This window comes from Camelus bactrianus, chromosome 17, assembly GCF_048773025.1.
Source record: "Camelus bactrianus isolate YW-2024 breed Bactrian camel chromosome 17, ASM4877302v1, whole genome shotgun sequence".
Taxonomy (NCBI): domain Eukaryota; kingdom Metazoa; phylum Chordata; class Mammalia; order Artiodactyla; family Camelidae; genus Camelus; species Camelus bactrianus.
In genome coordinates this window covers 6,156,744-6,175,622 of record NC_133555.1, presented here as the reverse complement: position 1 = coordinate 6,175,622, position 18,879 = coordinate 6,156,744, and the positions used below count along the sequence as shown (strand labels likewise).

General features: G+C 54.3%; 2 protein-coding genes across 11 annotated transcripts; both read left to right on the top strand.

The window, feature by feature from the left end:
- Positions 1 to 111: 111 nt before the first annotated feature.
- On the top strand, positions 112 to 9,994 carry IL17RC (interleukin 17 receptor C). 9 transcript variants are annotated; one of them, XM_074344369.1, is made up of 19 exons: positions 112 to 432; positions 729 to 750; positions 948 to 1,100; positions 1,364 to 1,438; positions 1,530 to 1,639; positions 2,566 to 2,677; positions 3,004 to 3,048; positions 4,591 to 4,730; positions 4,953 to 5,012; positions 5,325 to 5,379; positions 5,474 to 5,655; positions 5,752 to 5,799; positions 6,725 to 6,770; positions 6,920 to 7,041; positions 7,325 to 7,384; positions 7,921 to 7,969; positions 9,006 to 9,101; positions 9,207 to 9,245; positions 9,342 to 9,994. In XM_074344369.1, the coding sequence occupies exons 1-19, from the start codon at positions 328 to 330 to the stop codon at positions 9,968 to 9,970; spliced, it is 2,148 nt and encodes a 715-aa protein (XP_074200470.1). In that variant the 5' UTR covers positions 112 to 327; the 3' UTR covers positions 9,971 to 9,994. The 9 variants fall into 9 exon arrangements, with proteins under 9 accessions (XP_074200470.1, XP_074200472.1, XP_074200471.1 ...); XM_074344368.1 differs by having other exon boundaries at positions 113 to 432; positions 5,749 to 5,799; XM_074344371.1 differs by lacking the exon at positions 3,004 to 3,048 and having other exon boundaries at positions 5,749 to 5,799.
- A 149-nt stretch (positions 9,995 to 10,143) lies between these two features.
- Positions 10,144 to 18,437, top strand: CRELD1 (cysteine rich with EGF like domains 1). 2 transcript variants are annotated; one of them, XM_010953030.3, is made up of 11 exons: positions 10,144 to 10,269; positions 10,777 to 10,969; positions 11,198 to 11,280; positions 13,756 to 13,866; positions 14,152 to 14,243; positions 14,951 to 15,127; positions 15,212 to 15,307; positions 16,249 to 16,332; positions 16,521 to 16,616; positions 16,830 to 16,964; positions 17,765 to 18,437. In XM_010953030.3, exons 2-11 carry the CDS (start codon positions 10,796 to 10,798, stop codon positions 17,977 to 17,979), a joined length of 1,263 nt encoding a protein of 420 aa, XP_010951332.1. In that variant the 5' UTR covers positions 10,144 to 10,269; positions 10,777 to 10,795; the 3' UTR covers positions 17,980 to 18,437. The 2 variants fall into 2 exon arrangements, with proteins under 2 accessions (XP_010951332.1, XP_010951333.1); XM_010953031.3 differs by lacking the exon at positions 10,144 to 10,269 and adding an exon at positions 10,276 to 10,559.
- Positions 18,438 to 18,879: the final 442 nt, after the last annotated feature.

The following is an 18,879-nucleotide window of genomic DNA, read 5'->3' as shown; positions in this document are numbered from 1 at the left end:
GGGAGGAGGCGAAGCCACCACTCCAGGCCGAGACTGCTGGCTCCCAGTCCTGGTGTTGGTGGGAGGGACAGGGCGGGGCGGGAACAGCTGCCTGGCTGCCTGCCGGGAGCCAAAACGAAAGCACTTTGGCTGGGACGGGAGTCAGGACTCCTGGGAGAGGGAGTGCGCAAGCTAGCCAGCTCCAGGACCCCGAGGCTGGGGAGGGATTCCCGCCCCTTCTGCCCACAGGCGCGGGGCTGAGTGGGAGCAGAGGTGCGGCGTCTGCCCCCCCCCTCGGGGGGGGACAGGACAGGGCCTCAGGCCTGGGTGCCTTCTGACACCTGGAAGATGCCTGTGTCCTGGTTCCTTCTATCCTTGGCACTGGGCCGAAACCCTGTGGTCCTCTCTCTAGAGAGGGTGGTGGGGCTTCAGGATGCTGCCCGCTGCTCTCCGGTGAGTCTGGGGGCTGGGGAGGGTTAGAGAAGGCTCAGGGTTCGGTCTGCGGCCACTGAGGCCCTAGCCTGGCTCCTGTCACTGCCATCGCTGTCAGAACCGCCCTGGCTGGTCTGTCGGGTGCTGATGGGGTAAGAGAAGAATGGGGAGGGGGCAAGAGCTGGGTCTGTCTTCTTCCGGGAGGGACCTGGAAAAGGGAGCCCCAGAAAGAGGTGGGCGAGCTCTGGGCCTCAGGCAGGGAAAGATGGTGATTAGATTTGGAGGCATAAACTGATTGATCTTTACCTCCTTCCCAGGGCCTTTCCTGCCACCTCTGGGGTGAGTAGCCATACTTTTAGAGAGAAGATTTTCCCAGTTTATCGGGGCGGGGGGGGGGTAGCTGTTCAGTCCCAGGCCCGCACCGCCCACCCGCAGTCCAGGAAGAGCCCAAAGCTCCTTGGCCCTCTGGGGGTGTCAGGTGCAACCAGACACTGGGTCTGAACAGCCTCAGCTCCCATCCCACCCTTCGCACACAGATGGTGATGTGCTCTGCCTGCCTGGGAGCATCGTGTCCGCTCCAGGCCCCGTGCTGGTGCCCACTCGCCTGCAGACAGAGCTGGTGCTAAGATGCCACGAGGAGACCGACTGTGACCTCTGTGTGCGTGTGGTCATCCACTTGGCTGTGCATGGTGAGCCTGTCATCCTGTGACTGTGCATGGGTGCACATGAGTGTTTCTGGGATGGGCAGGAGGCCCCGGGGGTCTGCACTGGGCATCCTCAGTATTCTCTGCAGGATACTGGCTGACAGACACCCCAGTTTAGCCTCGTCTCCCCATCCACCCCCAGGCACCAGGCCTGGCCTCTGCTTCTCAGCCCTGAACTTTCCAGAAGGAAACCATACCCAAAGCCAGAGCTGGGGCCTGAACTGAGCCTTGCTCTCGGGTCCTTCCAGGGTCCTGGGAAGAGCCTGAAGATGAAGAGAAGTTTGGGGGAGCAGCTGACGCAGAGCTCGAGGAGCACAGGAACGGTGAGGAGAACCCGGCTGGCCCAACTGCCCATCCTCGGAGCCTTGCCTGGGGCCCTTGGGCCTGACTGCCCCCCTGCCCTGTTGCTCACAGCCTCTCTCCAGGCCCACGTCGTGCTCTCCTTCCAGGCCTACCCTACTGCCCGCTGCGTCCTGCTGGAAGTGCAAGTGCCTGCTGCCCTTGTGCAGCCCGGTCAGCCTGTGGTATGCGAATTAATGATAACAATAACCAGCTTCAAAGGTGAAATGTGTGAAGTGCTTTCACGTGCATTATCTCTTTAAGTCCTGATTCTGGCAGGACTCTGGGCAAGTCCTCTCAGTCCTTTATGCCTCAGTTTTCCTGTCTGTAAAGTGAGACTAAGAATAGTCCTGCATCATATGGCTGTGATGAGGATTAAGTGAGTTGATATATGTAAAAACACCTGGGATAACGCTCAGTGTGGAAGGACCTTGGAAAGTTTAATTTTTACTTCCTTTTGTAATCCTCAAAACTCCCCCCTTGAACTAGGGTTTGTTATTACCCTTGTGCTCCAGATAGAGAAACTGAGGCTTGCAGAGGGGAAGTCAGTCTGCGGGCTGGATCCACTTCTCCAGACCTCCTGCCGTACCATGTCTGCCCCACGTGCACCATGGTGCCAAGTGTTGGGGCTTCTCCCGACCTCAGGGGGCCGCACGTGGGTGGAAGATGTATCTCGCCTCGGGCCAGGTCGCTCAAACCCTTGACTTCCCCTCCTGACCCCGGTCCCCAGCCAGTATCCTCTTACCTGGAAAATAATGGGAGAACACTGCTAGCCCACCTCACAGGGCAATCATGTGGCCCACTGAGACACTGGGTGTAGGAACCACTTCTGTGCGGAGGGTCTCTGATGGCTTAGCTTTGGCATATGATCCAGAACAGCAGAGATGAGGCGTGGACTTATCCCTACCCTGCCGCCACCCCTCCTGAGATGTGTGCTCCTGGAGGCCCTTGAGGACACTTTTATGGCAGAATTTGGGGCCATACAGTATAACAGTTCTCAGCTGGGACTAGGGGAGTGGGTGAGTGGAGCGGTCCATGGACAGGAGCCCAGAGTCCTCGGCCTCAATTCTGAGCCCTACACTACCAGCCTTCCACCACCCTCTCCTCACAGGGCTCTGTAGTATTTGACTGCTTCGAGGCCGCCCTGGGGGCTGAGGTGCGAATCTGGTCCTACACTCAGCCCAGGTACCAGAAAGAACTCAACCTCACACAGCAGCTGCCTGGTAAGTGGCCCCAGAGCCTCAGGGGCCCCAAATGCTGCCCTCCACCCCAGTCACTCTCCCCGCTGGCCCCTGCCCTTCTGCTTTCACACTCTTCCCAGGCCCACTCAGTCTCACTCCTGTCCTCCCCAGTCCCAGTCCCTTGTGCCTCCTCTCCCCAGGTGACATTGCTTCCCAGTGCCCGGGGAAGGTATTTTGGGCCCTGGAATAGATGTGGGTGGTATTTAGGGAACAGGGAGCCCTTCTCAGGGCTCCCCATGGGTTGGATTGCCCCCCTTCTTTCTCTGGCTCCCAATCCCACTGGAGGCTTTTCTGTGATCTCTCCCCAGACTGCAGGGGGCTCGAAGTCCAGGACAGCATCCAGAGCTGCTGGGGTAGGGGCTAGGGCCAGCAGGGCTGGGAGGAGGGTGGGGCTGCTTCTGGAGTGTGAGGGACCCTCGGAGTTGACTTCCGTTCTGGTGGCCACATCTCAGAGGCTCTCAGACTTCATTCATTCATTCATTCATTCATTCATTCATCACACATGAACTGCAGTAGCTCCTACTTAGTTCCAAGCACTAGGAATATAAAGGTATATCTCTCAATCCTCATAACACATTTATTAGGGATATCTAGAAGCCCTAAAGCATTGTCAAGATTATGGTGCACCCCCATATATCAAAATTAACATAATATTAAACCATAAAATAGGGGCTAAGAAACTCAAGTTTCTGATGACTTTTCCCATGCACTATTTGGATTTTATTTTTGTTTTGTTCATTTTTTTTTTTTTTGTTCTGTATATTCTTCCCTATCATGGCATAACATACAGAGAAGTGGGTAAATTGCACTACTTTTAAAGTCCATTTCAGTTAATTTTTACATATGTATGTACCTGCATAACTACCAGCCAGATCGAGAGATAAACACTGCAATGTTTTTTGAATCCTTAAATTATTTCAACTTCATTTTCTATTTAGTTTCTTAAACTTAAGCTTGCTGCCTCTTTGGTAATTCATTTAAGACCACTCAGCTCTGGAGCTTTGAGGACACAGATACACATCATGAATTTCATGCTTCATTCTTTCAGGAAACATTGATTTACTCATTCATCAGACACTTACTGAGTAATTACTCTGCCCAAAGAATAGCCCTAGGCATTAGAGGTAAACCAATTTTTAAAAACTGACATAATAAACAAAAAACCTGACCAAAATCCGTGCTCTCATAGAGGGAGTCAAGGTCAGGGCAGGGGTGATGGAGGATACAACAAACACATAGAAATGTGAAATATGCAGTAAGTTGGACGGTAATTAGTGCTATGGAGAAAATTCGGGGGAGAGGGATAGGGAGGTTGGGAGCTGCAGATGTCAGTGAGCGAAAGACCTGAAGGAGGTGAGGGAGGAGATGTGGGTGTCAGAAGGAGGAGGGTTCCATGCAGAAGGAATAGCCAGTGCAAAGGGCCTGAGACAGGAGTATGTCTATTGTGTTAGTAAGGAGACCAGTGTGTCTGCAGCAGATTAATTAAGGACAAGAGTGCTAGGAAATGAGGTTAGAGTGGTCACAGCAGCCAGATTGGGGAGGGCCTTGAAAGCCATTGCAAGGACCCTTGCTTTACTCTGGGAGTGATGTGAGGGCCATCAGGAGGTTCTGAGCAGAGGAGAATGACTTATTTTACAGTGGTTACAGGATCTTTCTGGTGCAGAGGGAGAAGCAAGGAGAAGAGCTGTCTCAAGACCACGTACTGGGGCCTACGTGGGCTTGGCCTTGGGATGTGGCCAAAGTCTGGTGCAAGATGGGGACATAGGCTATGCCCACCAGAGGCCTCCTAGTCTAAGGGGTTTGAAGGAAACTCCAACGGGTCAGTGGATGGGTATGACCCAGGCTTGGGTGTGCAGAAGAAGTGAAGGAGGTCTGTCTCTCTGCCTCCCCGACAGCCCTGCCCTGGCTCAATGTGTCTGCAGATGGCGAAGACGTGCGCCTGGTGCTGGATGTCTCTGAGGAGCAGCGCTTTGGCCTCTCCCTGTACTGGAACCAGGCCCAGGGCCCTGCAAAACCCTGGTGGCACAGAAACCTGGTGAGGCCTCCCCCTCCCCAAGTCCATTCCCACTCTAGGCTGATGCCCGTGCTATGGATGCAAGTGCATTATCAAAGGGGATCACTGAAAAGGACACAGCCACCCACACCCAAAGCAAGGAACATTTGTGGAGAAACGGCTGCCTGCCTGGTGGCTCAACTTTGGCCTCCAGCCTTCCTCTTCCACATCTTCTCCAGCTTCTCCCCTCTGCTTGTCCCACAGACTGGGCCGCAGACCATTACGCTGAACCACACAGACCTGGTTCCCTGCCTCTGCATTCAGGTAGGAGCAGAGTCCAGCTGGGTGCCCGGGGAAGAGGATCGGAGAATTGGGAGAGGGTCCCCCTTTCCTTCCTGGTCTCCCCACCTCCACAGTCCTCTCTGAGGTGGAAACTATGGCTCCCTAAGGGGACTGGCCCTCCCTTGACCTTCACCGGCCAATGTCTTCTGCCGGTGCATGCCCTGAATGCTCTCTCTTTCGCAGATAATGAGGGCCAAGGAGGGCAGACTGTATGGGCTGAATGAATGCGTCCCCAGGGCCTAGCAGAGGGTTGACTGGGTTGGATTGAGCTGTGGAGTCCTGTTTCCTTTCCAGGTGTGGCCTCTGGAGCCCGACTCCGTCAGGACCAGCATCTGCCCCTTTAAAGAGGGTGAGCGGACCAACAGGCCTGGCCAGGGTGGGAGCAGCGTGGGCCGCCACGTGCCGGGCTGGGGGTGCACAGTGACCCCGCCCTCTCCCTGCAGACCCCCGTGCACACCGGAACCTCTGGCGGGCTGCCCGGCTGCACCTGCTGCCCCCACAGGGCTGGCGGCTGGACGCACCGTGCTCACTGCCCGCCGAGGCCACACTGTGCTGGCAGGCTCTGGACGGGGGCCCCTGCCAGCCACTGGTCCCGCCGCTGCCTCGAGAGAATGTCACTGTGAACGTAAGTGAGGCGGCGGGAGGTTCCCGGGGTCGGGGAAGGGTTGGTTCCTGGGGACCGCCTCTCATGGCCCCACCCATGACCCTCTTTTCACAGAAGGCTCTTGAGTTCCCGTTGCTGAAAGGCCACCCCAACATCTGTATCCAGGCAAGAAAGGGGTGCCAGAGAGCTGGGCTGGGGGCAGGACTCCCCAAGGACCCCCAGATGAGTCATTGTCTTCTGGATCCACTTCATCCTTGGGTCCCTGGAGCAAAGTGGTAGCCGGCTTCCTCTTTAGGAGTTCCACTATTTACTTTAGCAGTCCCTGGGACCCTGGGCACTTCACCTCTCTGAACACCAGTCTCCTCACCTGTTTAGTGGGGATGATAATAATAACCTCGTCATAGTTATGAAAATTAAATGAGTGCCTCACCTTAGCGACTGGCACAGACTAATTGCTCAGTAAATATTTGCTGCTTTGATTATTGCTATAATTATCCTATTTCCCTACCTGCAGAAATGGGTTTGCTTTACAACTCCAAAGGTTTGTTATAAAAATATTAATTCAAGATTTATTGAGCAGCTACTATGTGCCATGCACTGTTTTAGGCACTTGGGAGAGGTGTCAGTGAATAAAACCAGTAAATGTTCCCACCCTTGTAGAGCTTATGTTCTAATGGAGAAACGCAGACAACAGACATGAGTAAATTATACAGCATGTTAAAACTAGAGGAAAAGGTGGGGAAGGATAAAGGAGGGTTGGAGTTGCAATTTCAAGAGGGGTGGTCAGATAAGGCCTCTTTGAGAAGGTGGGTTGATGAGAAGGGAAGGTATGAAGTGCTCTGTCAGAAATGAAAAGTGCTAATTTAGGGTTGTAGGGCCCTTTAGCACAGAGGACCTCACAAGGCTGAGCCTGAGAAAGATGGAGTGATTCCTAATCACTCATCCTTGAACCCAGGTCTGCCTTAGGTCAGGTCCAAAGTCCAGACCACCCCTAGCCTGGCAGGCCTCCCATCATCTGTCCCTCCTCTGGTTTTTCTGGCCCCAGCCCTTGCTTTCCCACATGCCCCTAACCCTGGCCCCTTCTAAGCAGGTGAATAGCTGGGAGACGCTGCAGTTGCAAGAGTGCTTGTGGGCTGGTGAGTGGGACTGGGGGTGCTGGGGCGGGGCCACTGCAATAGGGGTGAACCCTGGAAGTTCCTGGGGGTGAAGGTCAGGCATGCAGCAGGGGAGTGGCAGTCCCCAGCCAGGTTGGGTCTCACTCGTAGTGGGCTCTTACCCTTTCCAGACTCTCTGGGGCCTCTCAAGGATGACATGCTGCTGGTGGAGACACGAGGCCCCCAGGACAACAGATCACTCTGTGCCTTGGAAGCCAGTGGCTGCACCCCACTGCTCAGCGGGGTGTCCACGGTGAGGGCTGGGGGACCCTCCTCCGTGTACCTCTCCGGCTCCATCTCAAGCTTGCTCTTAAATGTGCACTCTACTCAATTTCCCTTCTGCTGTGCCAGGCCCTCTGCTGGTCTCTGGGAATGTGGGGGTGACTCAGACCAGGGCCTTGTTCTCAGTGGCCTCTCAAAAGTCTCCCAGCCCCTCCACTACCTCCCCCCAACTCCACTATTCTGCCCAGCTGTAGCCTGGTGGTCTCCTAGTTGTGGTGCCTCTAGGTGACAGCTCCCACCCCTTGACTTGGCAGAGGGCAGCTCGCCTTGGAGAGCAGTTGCTACAAGACCTGCGATCAGGCCAGTGTCTGCAGGTGAGTATGTGGCAGGAGGGCCCTCCCTAATGCCCAAGGGCAATAGGCCTAAAACCCTGTCTTTAACCTCTTCTACCTTTTCCTGTGCCTGGCCGAGGGCACCAAGGAAATGCACTCTTCCTGGCAGGGGCCTCCTCACCACCCCTCTAGCACTCACCCGCCAGCTCTGTGGACTTATTTTGTGTCTAGCCCTGGGGAAGCTAAGAGTTGAAGAAGCATAGTTCCTGTCCCCAAGGTCCTCACTACTGGCTAGAAATCAGCAAACAGATAACCATTGGGTTAAGATAGTCAGTGACCAGTGTGCTAAGCTCTGGGTTCCAGGGAGAGCTTCAAGAAAGGGTGTCTTCATGTGGGCCACATCTGCTATGGAGGCAAGTCCAGGTAGTAGGCCCAGCATTAGCAAAGGCAGAGCAGCTTATGGCAACCTCCTGTGTGTCGGGGAAAATATGCATAGTTGAGGCTGGAAATTTGGGACCAGAACTTGGTGGGTGTTGAAGACCAAGCTGGGGGCTCTGATTTGGTTTTGTGTCTTACAGCTGTGGGATGATGACCTGGGAGCATTATGGGCCTGCCCCATGGACAAGTGTGAGTATCACAAGAATTCCCCTCCTCTCTGTCCCAGGAGCTGGAGTCTTGACAGGAACCATTCCTAGGGGCAGTACACACAGTGGCCTTGCCCTTCCCTGGCTCATATGAATCAAGAGGGCCATTCCTTCCTTCGTTCAAAAATCACAAGGAGCACTTGCAGGGATCTCAGCATTACCAAAGAGAGACAATCCCTGCCCCCATGCCAGCTATAGAATCTAGAAAGACATTAACTAAACAGTTGTTTAAGAAGTGTGAGCTATTGAAGCATTCACTACAAAGCAAAAGTGTTCAAAGCCCTGAATGCACATGACGGGGACCCGACCTAAGTGGGGTGAGCAGTTCAGGAGAAAGGCTGGAGCTAAGCTAGCCGAAGGGGCTAGAGATGCCTTTTGGGGAAGACTGTGGGGTATTTTTTAAGGAACTCCAAGGTGGTCGGTGTGGCTGGAGGGTCTTGGGAGGCAGGCCTGTCACGAGGTGAGGATGCAAGGGCCATGTAGGGCTTTGGGAGCCAATGGAAGCAATTTGGATTTTATGTGAGAAGTAGTAGGGGCTTCTTGAAAGGCTGTAATCAGGTTTGTATTTTTAAAAGATCTCTGGGGCTGCCGTGTGGTAATGAACTAGAGGCCAAAAAGGCACCAGAGACACCAGTTAGAAGGCTGTTGAAGTCATCCAAGAGAGTGAGGTCAAGGGTCCAGCAACCTTAGGTTTAGGGGACAATAATATTAGCTGACATTTGAGCACTTACTATGCCCAGCATTGTGTTCAGTGCTTTATGTGTATTAATACATGTAGTCCTCACAACAATCCTATGAAGTAGATGCTGTTGTCCCAATTTTACAGAGGTGAAAACTGAGGCAGAATGTGAAGTCACTTATCCAAGGTCACCCAAGTAGGTGGATCTATATTCATACACTGGCTCTGACACTATGAGCTGTGGACTTTGGGCAAATCACCTCATTTCTCTGAGCCTCAGTTTTTCTCCTTGGTGAAGTGGGGTCTCTAACAAATCTGTCTTCTCCCCTGGGTCTCCTAGACGTCCACCAGCGCTGGGCCCTGGTGTGGCTGGCCTGCTTACTCCTTGCCGCTGTGCTTTTCCTTCTCCTCCTTCTCAAAAAGAACCATGTGAAAGGTGAGCGCTTGCCAGCTCCCCATTACCCAGGGGCAGGGCTGGAAGCTGGCCAGGAGAAGGCGGCGGCTGGGCTCACGGGCTGCCTCCGCTCCTCTCCCCTAACAGGGTGGCTGAGGCTCTTGAAGGAGGACGTCCGCGTGGGGGGTGAGTTGTGAGCCAGCGCCGGGCGGGGGGCCGCCCCCAGTGGGCTGGGCCTCCGGCCAACTCACATCTCGCACCCCGCTCTGTTCTTTCCCGCAGCGGCCGCCAGGAGCCGCGCGGCTCTGCTCCTCTACTCCGCCGATGATGCTGGCTTCGAGCGCCTGGTGGGCGCCCTGGCGTCGGCGCTGTGCCAGCTGCCGCTGCGCGTGGCCGTGGACCTGTGGAGCCGCCGTGAACTGAGCGCGCAGGGGCCCCTGGCCTGGTTCCACGCCCAGCGGCGCCAGACCCTGCAGGAGGGCGGCGTGGTGGTCCTGCTCTTCTCGCCCGGGGCCGTGGCGCTGTGCCACGAGTGGCTGCAGGACGCGGCGTCGGCCCCCGTAGCGCACGGCCCGCACGACGCCTTCGCCGCCTCGCTCAGCTGCGTGCTGCCCGACTTTTTGCAGGGCCGGGCGCCCGGCCGCTATGTCGGAGCCTACTTCGACAGACTGCTGTCCCCGGACGCCGTGCCCGCCCTGTTCCGCACCGTGCCGGTCTTCTCACTGCCCTCACAGTTGCCAGACTTCCTGGGGACCCTGCAGGGGCCCGGCGCCCCCCGCCACGGGCGGCTCGCGGAGAGGGCGGAGCAAATGTCCCGGGTCCTCCAGCCCGCCCTGGACAGCTGCTTCCGGCCCCCAGGGACCCCGGGGACGGGTCGCGGGATGAGGCCTGAGGCAGAGGAGAGGACTTGAATAAAAGCAGATACTATTTTTCTATCTGTGTCTCCCAAGTGTCTCTGTAACCCAGCGGACAGCCGGGCCCGCCGCCCGCACCCTGTATCGCAGCGGCCCTTTAACACCCAGACAGGTGCAGTCCGGCGACGCCTCTGGTTGGCTGGCGTGGGGTGACGCAATGGCACATGGCCTGCTGCCATTGGCTGTGGCTCGGGCTCCGCCTCCCGGACTGCGGAGCAGGCGGAGGGCGCACGTCTTACGCAGCCCGCGGCCGCGGTGGCGTTGGGGAGATTGAGCTGTCGGCGCCCTCGGGCTGGGTGGGTCATCTCTTCCTCTCTCGAGCCTACGCGGATCTGGAGTCTCCCTTGCGGGCTCGTGGGCCGTGCCTTTGCCGCCTGCAGGCCCCGAACCTGACCCCTTCTCTTCATATCCGGATCTGGGTTCCTCCCCACAAGACCCTCCGTCTGGCGTCTTCTCCCTAAATACTTAGGAATCTGACCCATTCTTCCTAATTCCGCCGATCCGGCCCGTAGGAACCATATTCCGACCCTAGAACAATGGGCTGACTCCTACGCCCTTGCTGAGGATCCAGACCACCTCCCCCACGGTGACGAGGATAACTTATTACCGTCCTGGAATTGTAGAATAGACTCCTTCCCCCACCCCCCACCCCCGTCTCCCCTCCCTTGACCTTACCCTAGTTCCACCTTCTTTTCTTACAGTAACACAGATCTGGGCTCCCAGACTCGCGACACCTCAGAATCAATGCTTTTCTTTTTCACTTGGCTCCTCCAGCAAACCTTTCCCACGTCCTCTATCTACAGGTGCCCAGCCTGGGAAAAGATGGCCCCATGGTCCCAGAGGGGCCTAGCCCCAGCTCTGCTCTGGGGCCTGAGCCTCTTCCTTGGCCTCCCAGCCCCTGTATGGGTCCAGCCCTCTCTGCCTCCCCAGGCTTCTCCCCCCACTGAGCCCCATCCATGTCATACCTGCCGGGGACTGGTCGACAGCTTCAACAAGGTGGGTGCACCAGGAGTGTAATGGGGGCGTCTCAACTACTCGAGCACAGGGGTTGAGAGCTGGGAGCTCTGGGATAGAAGTCTGCATGCACTCATGTCCCAACTTGGTTACTTACTGGTTGTATAGCCTTGGGTAGGTTGCCTTCTGTGCCTCAGTTTCCTGATCAGTGAAAGAGCTAGAGTGTGCCAGGAACTATACTTGGCTATTACTAATTTTTTCCATTTCCAGGGCCTGGAGAGAACCATCAGGGACAACTTTGGAGGTGGAAACACTGCCTGGGAGGAAGAGAAGTTGTCTAAATACAAAGACAGGTAGGGAAGAAGCTGGACGGATGGGTTTGTCTACTTCACATCCCAGTCTCTGCTATGCTGGTGGAGACTCTTTGGGAGCATTTATTCAACAATATCATTGAACATCTGTAGGACAGCAGTAAACAAGCAAAATCCATCTTCATGGAGCTTGCATTCCAGTAGAGGAGACAGACAGTGAAGAAGTAAATAAAATCATATCAGGTGAAGAACAGTAAAGCAGGGTGGACTACAGAATGGTGAGAGGTGTGGCGTTTGACATATGACATTAAAACAGAGACCTGAGTGGGGAGGGAAATAGCTCAGTGGTAGAGCGCATGCTTAACATGCACAAGGTCCTGGGTTCAGTCCCCAGCACCTCCATTAAAAACAAAACAAAACAAAAGAACAGAGACCTGAGGTGAAGAGCGAACTGTGTGAAAATCAGGGGAGGGATTTGGAAAGGGGGGGGACTGAGCTTGGTGTGTTTGAGAAGTGGCTGGATTTGGAGTGAGCAGAGGGGAGAGTGGTGGGTAGGACGTTTGGAGTGGGAAAGTGATGTGGTTTTATTTATATCTTTAAAAGGTCACTGACACTGCTGTGTAGCGAACAGACTCTAGGATGCCAGGGTGGAGGAGCAGAAAGACCAGTCTGGAGGCGGGTGCATAGTCTAGGCATGAGGGCAGCAGTGGACATGATGAGAAGGGGTCAGATTCTGGGTGTATTTTGCAGATAGACTGATAGGACTTGATGATGGAATCATTATGGGATGTGAGAGGAAAAAGTAGAATAAAAGTTCCTCAGTAGGTTTTGGGCCTGAGTAACTGGGTGAATAGTGGGACTGTTTTCTGAGATGGGTGAAACTGAGGAAGGAAAAGATGTAGGGAGGTCATGGAATCAGGCGTTCTCGTTAAACTTGTTGGGCTGAGATGTCCGTAAAGAGTCAAGGAGAGTTAGATTTAGGAGTCAGGAGTTCGGGAGAGAAGTAGGACTGGAGACGTGAATTTGGCGGTCATCAGCATAGAATCAGCATATAGTCAAGTCTTGGGACAAGATGAGATTATATTGAGAGGAGAGCCTTGAGCCCCAGGCCCTCCACATTTTCAGTGTCAGATTGAGGAGAAGGAATCAGCAAGGCTTGGAGTTAGACCTGGTTGTCAGTTCTGACTCTTTATACCCTAGGGAAGGTCACTTCTCTCTGATCCTCAGTTTCCTCATCTGTAAAATGGGGATATTAAATACCAACTTTGCCTACTTCATAGGATTGTGGTAAGGATTAAACTGTGATGCCCAATAGAAATAAAAGTTTTGTTATTATGTAACATTTTCCTTTCCTTCAGTGGGCCTGTTTCTTCATTTGGGAATGAGGAGATTGACCAAGATAACCTTGAGAGCACTTCTAGCTCTATAATGGCTCGTTTTGTTTTGTTTTAAATCACCTCCTCCTATATGCCAGGCACTGTGCCAGACCTGTTATATATGTATAATACATTTAGTGTACATGTATATTTAAAAGTTATTTCATTGTGGTAGAATGCAATAGTACAAAATTTACCATTAGAGACATTTAGTACATTCACAGTGTTGTGCAACTGTTACCATTTTCTAGTTCTAGACTGCTTTCATCGCCCCTAAAAACTCTATTCCCATTAAATAGTCACTTCCCTTTCCCCCTCCCCCAGCCTCTAGCATCCACCAGTCTGCTTTCTGTCTCTGTGCTATTTGCTGATTCTGTTGGAATCATACAATTTGGTCTTTTATGTCTGGCTTCTTTTACTTAGCATAATGGTTTCAACGTTCATCCATCTTATAGCAAATATCAGTACTTCATTCCTTTTCAAGGCTTAATAATATTCTGATGTGCGGATAGACCACATTTGTTTATCCATTTATCAGTTGACGGACATTGGGCTGTTTCTACCTTTTGGCTATTGTGCTTAGTATTGCTGTGAACATTTGTGTGCAGGTTTTTGTTTGAACACCTGTTTTTCATTCTTTTGGCTATGTACCCAGGAGAGGAATTACTGAGTCAGATGGTGATTCCATGTTTAACTTATGAAGGAACTGCCAAACTGTTTTCCATAGTGGCTGCACCATTTTTCATTCTCACCTGCAATGTTGGACCATTCTAGTTTCTCCACGTCCTTGCCAGCACTTGTAATACGATATGTTTTTAACCACATCTACCCAGCAAGGGTGTTATATTCCATTGCACAGATGCAGGGACTGAGCTATCTTACAACAAACCTGCAGGGAATATTGTCCCCATTTTACAGATGAGAAAACAGAGGTTTGGGAGAGGGTAAATGACTTGCCCAAGGTCAGACCACTGGATTAGAACCCAGGGCTGTCTGACTCCCCAAACCAGTACCCATGCCATTATGGCCTGTGGCCTTTCCTTTGACATGGTCTGGCACAAGGAGGGGCAGGAGGGGAGATGGTGAGGAGGGTGGTAGGTGGGCTGGAGTGTGGCCCTAACGCTCATCCCTGTCTGGTTAGCGAGACCCGCCTGGTAGAGGTGCTGGAGGGCGTGTGCAGCAAGTCGGACTTTGAGTGCCACCGCCTGCTGGAGCTGAGTGAGGAGCTGGTGGAAAGCTGGTGGTTTCACAAGTGAGTGGTCGGGGCCTTCCGGGGGCGAAAGGTAAAACAGGGGGTGGTAAGCTAGGGGCTGTGTCCCCATTCGCCTCCTTCCTCCAAAGCCAGGTGCGCTCAGGACTCGCTGGGGGACCAGGCTCACTCTGAGCTTCAGTTTACGCCTCTCCCAAACGGGGAAGGGGTGTTGGTCAGGCAGCCTGTGGGTTTATGCCCAAGATGGGCTGTTTCACAGAATCTGAGGGAGGTGGGGGGACAGCACCTCTGACACTGTCTCGGTCCCCGCACTGTCCCCCGCCTCAGGCAGCAGGAAGCCCCAGACCTCTTCCAGTGGCTCTGCTCCGATTCCCTGAAGCTCTGCTGCCCGCCAGGCACCTTTGGGCCCTCTTGCCTTCGTGAGTTTTTCATGTTCTTCTTGGGAGATGGAAGGGGAATCCTGGGGCTAGGGATCCAGGCCTGGCTCTGTCCCTAGTTGGCTGTGTGAGCTTAGTCTGCTCAGATAACTTCTCTGGACCTCCATGAACAGGGCCCTGTCTCACAGGGCTGGTGAGGTGAACAAATCAACGGAGAACGGCCCTGGAAAAAGACACAGGGCTAGACCAAGTCAGATACAGCTGTAGTTTCTATGATGCATTTGAGAAGTGCCCCCATCCTCCCCGCCATTTCCCATGCCTGGACCAGCCCAGGCCCCATGCCCTGGACTAAGATGACCTTCCTAGGGATGGGGCAGAAGCCCCTGTTGTCACCACCGTTTTCTGCATACAGTTCTGAGGCAGGGGCTGAACTTACTACCAGCCCTTTTTAGAAAAATCTCTCTGGAAGCAGCTGATATAAAGAGTTAGCAAAAAAAAAAAAAAAAAAAAAAAAAAAGAACTAACAACAAAGATGGTCAATTCAGTCTTTATAAAAGAAAAGGTTTATAAATAACATAACTGTTCCACAATGGGGCATTGGTTAAGTAAATTGCATACAGTTTTATGACAAAATATTATGTCATCATTAAAATCATTTCCTCTCCAGAAATGTTGACAGATACGGGGAAAATATTCTCTACATACAAGGTTGTATTTACAGTCCCGCCTGCTTTGGTGTCTGCCCACAGCCTGTCCTGGGGGCGCAGAGCAGCCCTGCGGTGGCCACGGGCAGTGTGAAGGGGAAGGGACTCGAGGGGGCAGCGGGCACTGTGACTGTCAAGCCGGCTACGGTGGAGAGGCCTGTGGCCAGTGCGGCCTTGGCTACTTTGAGGCAGAACGCAACGCCAGCCATCTGGTATGTTCGGGTAGGTAGCCGAGAGGCGCAGCACTGGGCAGGGGCACTTGGGGTGCCTGCCTGCACACCCTCATATGTCCCCCATCCCACCCAGCTTGCTTTGGCCCCTGTGCCCGCTGCTCAGGACCTGAGGAATCAAACTGTTTACAGTGCAAGAAGGGCTGGACCCTGCATCATCTCAAGTGTGTAGGTGAGTGGGGCCCTGCCCTCGGCCTGGAGGGGCAGGGAGGGGTCCTGGGGTTGGTTCCCCATCAACACACACATCTCTGTGCTAGACCAACCCAGTCCCCACCTTCATGGAGATCTCAACCTGGTTGGGAAGGCAGAAGAGTAACCAGGTACTTACAGTACAGACTGATGGTTTTACAGGGAGAGATGTACCTCTTCCAGCTCCATGGTGGTGGGGAATCAGGAAAGGCTTCTTGGAGGAGGTGTCACTTGGGTCAAGTCTTGAAAATTGAAAAAGGGTTAGCCAGGGGAATGAAGATACTGAACTTGGGACAGGAAACCTGGGTTCCAGACTTAGTCTGATCCCTGACTAGCCATTTAGATAGACGAGGGTAAAAGCTAAGCTGCTGTAACAAAAAGATTCTCAAAGACTGTGGCTTAAAGAATATAGAGGTTTATTTTTATCTCATATCACAGTCTCGAAGCCAGTCGTCCAGGCTGGCAGGGAAGCGCTGCTTGTCCCAGTCATTAAGAACCCAGATTCCATCTGTCTTATTGTGCATTCATTCCCTTGGGTGTTGGCTTCCTGGTTGAGGCTGGGTCACGAGCACCTCCGTGTTCCATGACCCAGCATTCAGGAAGTGAGGAAGGGAAGAAAGTGCACGGAGGAGTCCACGTCCGTTGTTTTAAGGCCAAGCCAGAAGTGGAGCACATCACTTCTGTTTACATCCTGCTGGCCAGAACGCAATCACAAGGCCACACTTGGCTGCAAGGCAGATTGAAAAATGCCGTCTCCTGCTGGATGGCCCGGAGTCCAGCTGCACCTCTGTGTCCGTGCTGGTGGACAGCCTGTGGTGTCTGGACCACTGGGGCCTGGGCTAGTCCCTTTGCAACAATCCGGGCCTCAGCTTCCCCGTTAGTGAAATAGGGACTGAAGTCCCCACCCTACTGGCCTCTTTGCAGACATTGATGAGTGTGGCACAGAGCGAGCCAGCTGTGGACCTGACCAGTTCTGTGTGAACACGGAGGGCTCCTACGAGTGCCGAGGTACGTGCCGCTCCTGCACGGGAGGAGGGTGGGGATGGTGGGAGGAACTGCTCCTCGCCTTTCCCCACAAACTTCCACCTTCCCAGGTACCAGAACTTCTCCCCACCTCCTGCCCAGAACTCTTCTGGAGCAGGGCTTCCCCCCAGGCCTACGGGCACTCACATCCTTTTCTCCTCTCCTTTCTCCAGACTGTGCCAAAGCCTGCCTGGGCTGCATGGGGGCAGGGCCAGGCCGCTGTAAGAGATGCAGCCCTGGCTACCAGCAGGTGGGCTCCAAGTGCCTCGGTGAGTGTCCTGCTGGTAGGGCTCTGGCACCCGGGGGGGCCTTGCCCACCACAAATTGAGAGGGGCTGGAAGGTGGACAGGGCATGGGAAGGAAGGGTGGAAGGTTGCCTGGGCCAGGGCAGGGGGTGTCAGGATGTGAGCAAGACAGAGTCAGGGGCCCTTCCCGTGGGAGCCTGGTGGCCAGGCCTCTGACCCTCCGCATCCTTCCTCAAGATGTGGACGAGTGTGAGACAGTGGTGTGCCCGGGAGAGAATGAGCAGTGTGAGAACACAGAGGGCAGTTACCGCTGCGTCTGTGCCGAGGGCTACAAACAGATGGAGGGCATCTGTGTGAAGGAGCAGATCCCAGGTGAGCCCCATGTTGGCCCCAGAAACCTGGGGGGGGGGTCACCATCCAGGCGGCAGGGAAGCCCTGCCTCCAGGCCGCTGCCAGCCCTGCCCCACCCCCACCCACACCCAGCCCTCGTGTGCTGCACTGGGATCTGAACCCCACATCTGATCCCCAGGCTGGCTTCTCTTGCCCTCACAGCTCCCAGGGTGGAAAGAAAATGGGACTTGGCCTTAAGTCATTCTGCCTCCCCAGGCCTCTTTCCTCATCTGTCCAGTGGGACCCATCCTTGCCCTGCCGCTGAGAGCTGTCGTAGGCCATGGTTGTGATGAGACCAAAGACAGTCACAGTGATGATAGTGACCACTTCCACAGCTCTTAACCCTGTGTCACACGCTGTTCTAAGCATGCTGCACGTATTAACTTATTTCTCCCCTAAAACCAGTCCAGTGCTGTAGCTATTATTCTCATCCCCACTGGTATAGTGGAAGCTGGGATGCAGAGATGGAACAACTTGCCCAGGGCCACATGGCAAGCAGGTGGCAGAGCTGGGCATTGATGCCAGCACTCTGGCTCTGGAGCTGGGCTAGCACACGTGCTCTGACCCAACTCGCCCGCCTGGCCTTGGGCAAACCTCTTCACCTCTCTGAGCCTCAGGTTCCCATTTAGTGAGACAGGGATAATAGCTGCCCCTCTTGGAGTTGTTTTCAGCAGCAAATGACATCTTGTGCTGGTGTGCCCGGCAGGCACGCAGCAGCAATGATCAGGCATGTGGGAGGCTCAGGGAACGGGGGCTGAGTGACGGGCGCTTCTCTTGCTCAGAGTCAGCGGGCTTCTTCTCGGAGATGACAGAGGACGAGCTGGTGGTCCTGCAGCAGATGTTCTTCGGTGTCATTATCTGCGCTCTGGCCACGCTGGCTGCCAAGGGTGACTTGGTCTTCACTGCCATCTTCATCGGGGCTGTGGCGGCCATGACTGGCTACTGGTTGTCAGAGCGTAGTGACCGTGTGCTGGAGGGCTTCATCAAGGGTAGATAATCCCTGCCACACCTGCAGGATCTCCTCCCGCCTGGGCTGCCCCCGAGGTCAGGACTCTCCTGCCTGGACACTGGAGGCACTTGCTTTATTTTTGAGAGTGGGGTAAGTACCCCCAGCCCACCTTACAGAGCAGCCCGGGCACCACAGCCTGGGCACGTGAGGCCTCGGCAGTGGAAAAGCAGCCCCAGAGGTGGGCGCCGTGAGGTCTTGGCCCGAGTGCACTGGGCAGGCTTCACAATGCGTGTGGATTTTTTAAAATAAAGTGTCTCCTCGTGGTGGCTGCTAGTGAGCTTTGGCCCCTGCCCAGGATGGGGAGGGGTCCCTGCAGGGATGGGCCCATCACAGCCCCCTCCTGCCAGCTGCATGCTGCCAGCTCCTGTTCTGTACTCACCTGCCCCCCAGCCACTGATTTATTTATTGATTCATCTCAGGAAATAAAGGTCTTGGAAAATGGAGAAGCTGCAGTCTTACTACCTGCCCCCACCTGCCATGAGTTGGCCTGAGTTTCTGAGGGCCCCTCCACCCTTGGGGAAGTTTTTTAAAACCCTGGGAAATTGAGGGCTACCCCCATGGAGGACAGAGGAAAGGCTTGACCATGAAGGGGTGTTAGGAGAAAGGGGGATGGAGGGACCAGGCTTAGGAGTGGAACTTTCTCGGTTTAGTACCAGCTCTCATTTGCCAAAGGACCCTGGACAAATGGCTTTCATCCACTCTTCTCATCTATAATGGACACGAAAATACTTTCCACTCAGGCTTAATGTGAGAATTAAGTAAGGTGACAAATGTGAAGAGCTGAAGACAGTGTACAGCAGATAGATGTTCCATAAAATATTGGGAGCCATTATTTCTAAAGCCTGCAAGGGTCCAGCGCCATTTACTCTGCAAGCCCTCCCCTCCACA

What these genes read in the sequence shown, in the direction of transcription:
- IL17RC (XM_074344368.1), top strand. Translation starts at nt 328, where the DNA reads ATGCCTGTGTCCTGGTTCCTTCTATCCTTGGCACTGGGCCGAAACCCT. An exon ending in ATGCTGCCCGCTGCTCTCCG is followed by an intron (nt 433 to 728) that starts GTGAGTCTGGGG and finishes CCTCCTTCCCAG; the next exon opens with GGCCTTTCCTGCCACCTCTG. An exon ending in GGCCTGCCCCATGGACAAGT is followed by an intron (nt 7,970 to 9,005) that starts GTGAGTATCACA and finishes TGGGTCTCCTAG; the next exon opens with ACGTCCACCAGCGCTGGGCC.
- CRELD1 (XM_010953030.3), top strand. Translation starts at nt 10,796, where the DNA reads ATGGCCCCATGGTCCCAGAGGGGCCTAGCCCCAGCTCTGCTCTGGGGC. An exon ending in GCATCATCTCAAGTGTGTAG is followed by an intron (nt 15,308 to 16,248) that starts GTGAGTGGGGCC and finishes GCCTCTTTGCAG; the next exon opens with ACATTGATGAGTGTGGCACA. An exon ending in GGTGGGCTCCAAGTGCCTCG is followed by an intron (nt 16,617 to 16,829) that starts GTGAGTGTCCTG and finishes TCCTTCCTCAAG; the next exon opens with ATGTGGACGAGTGTGAGACA.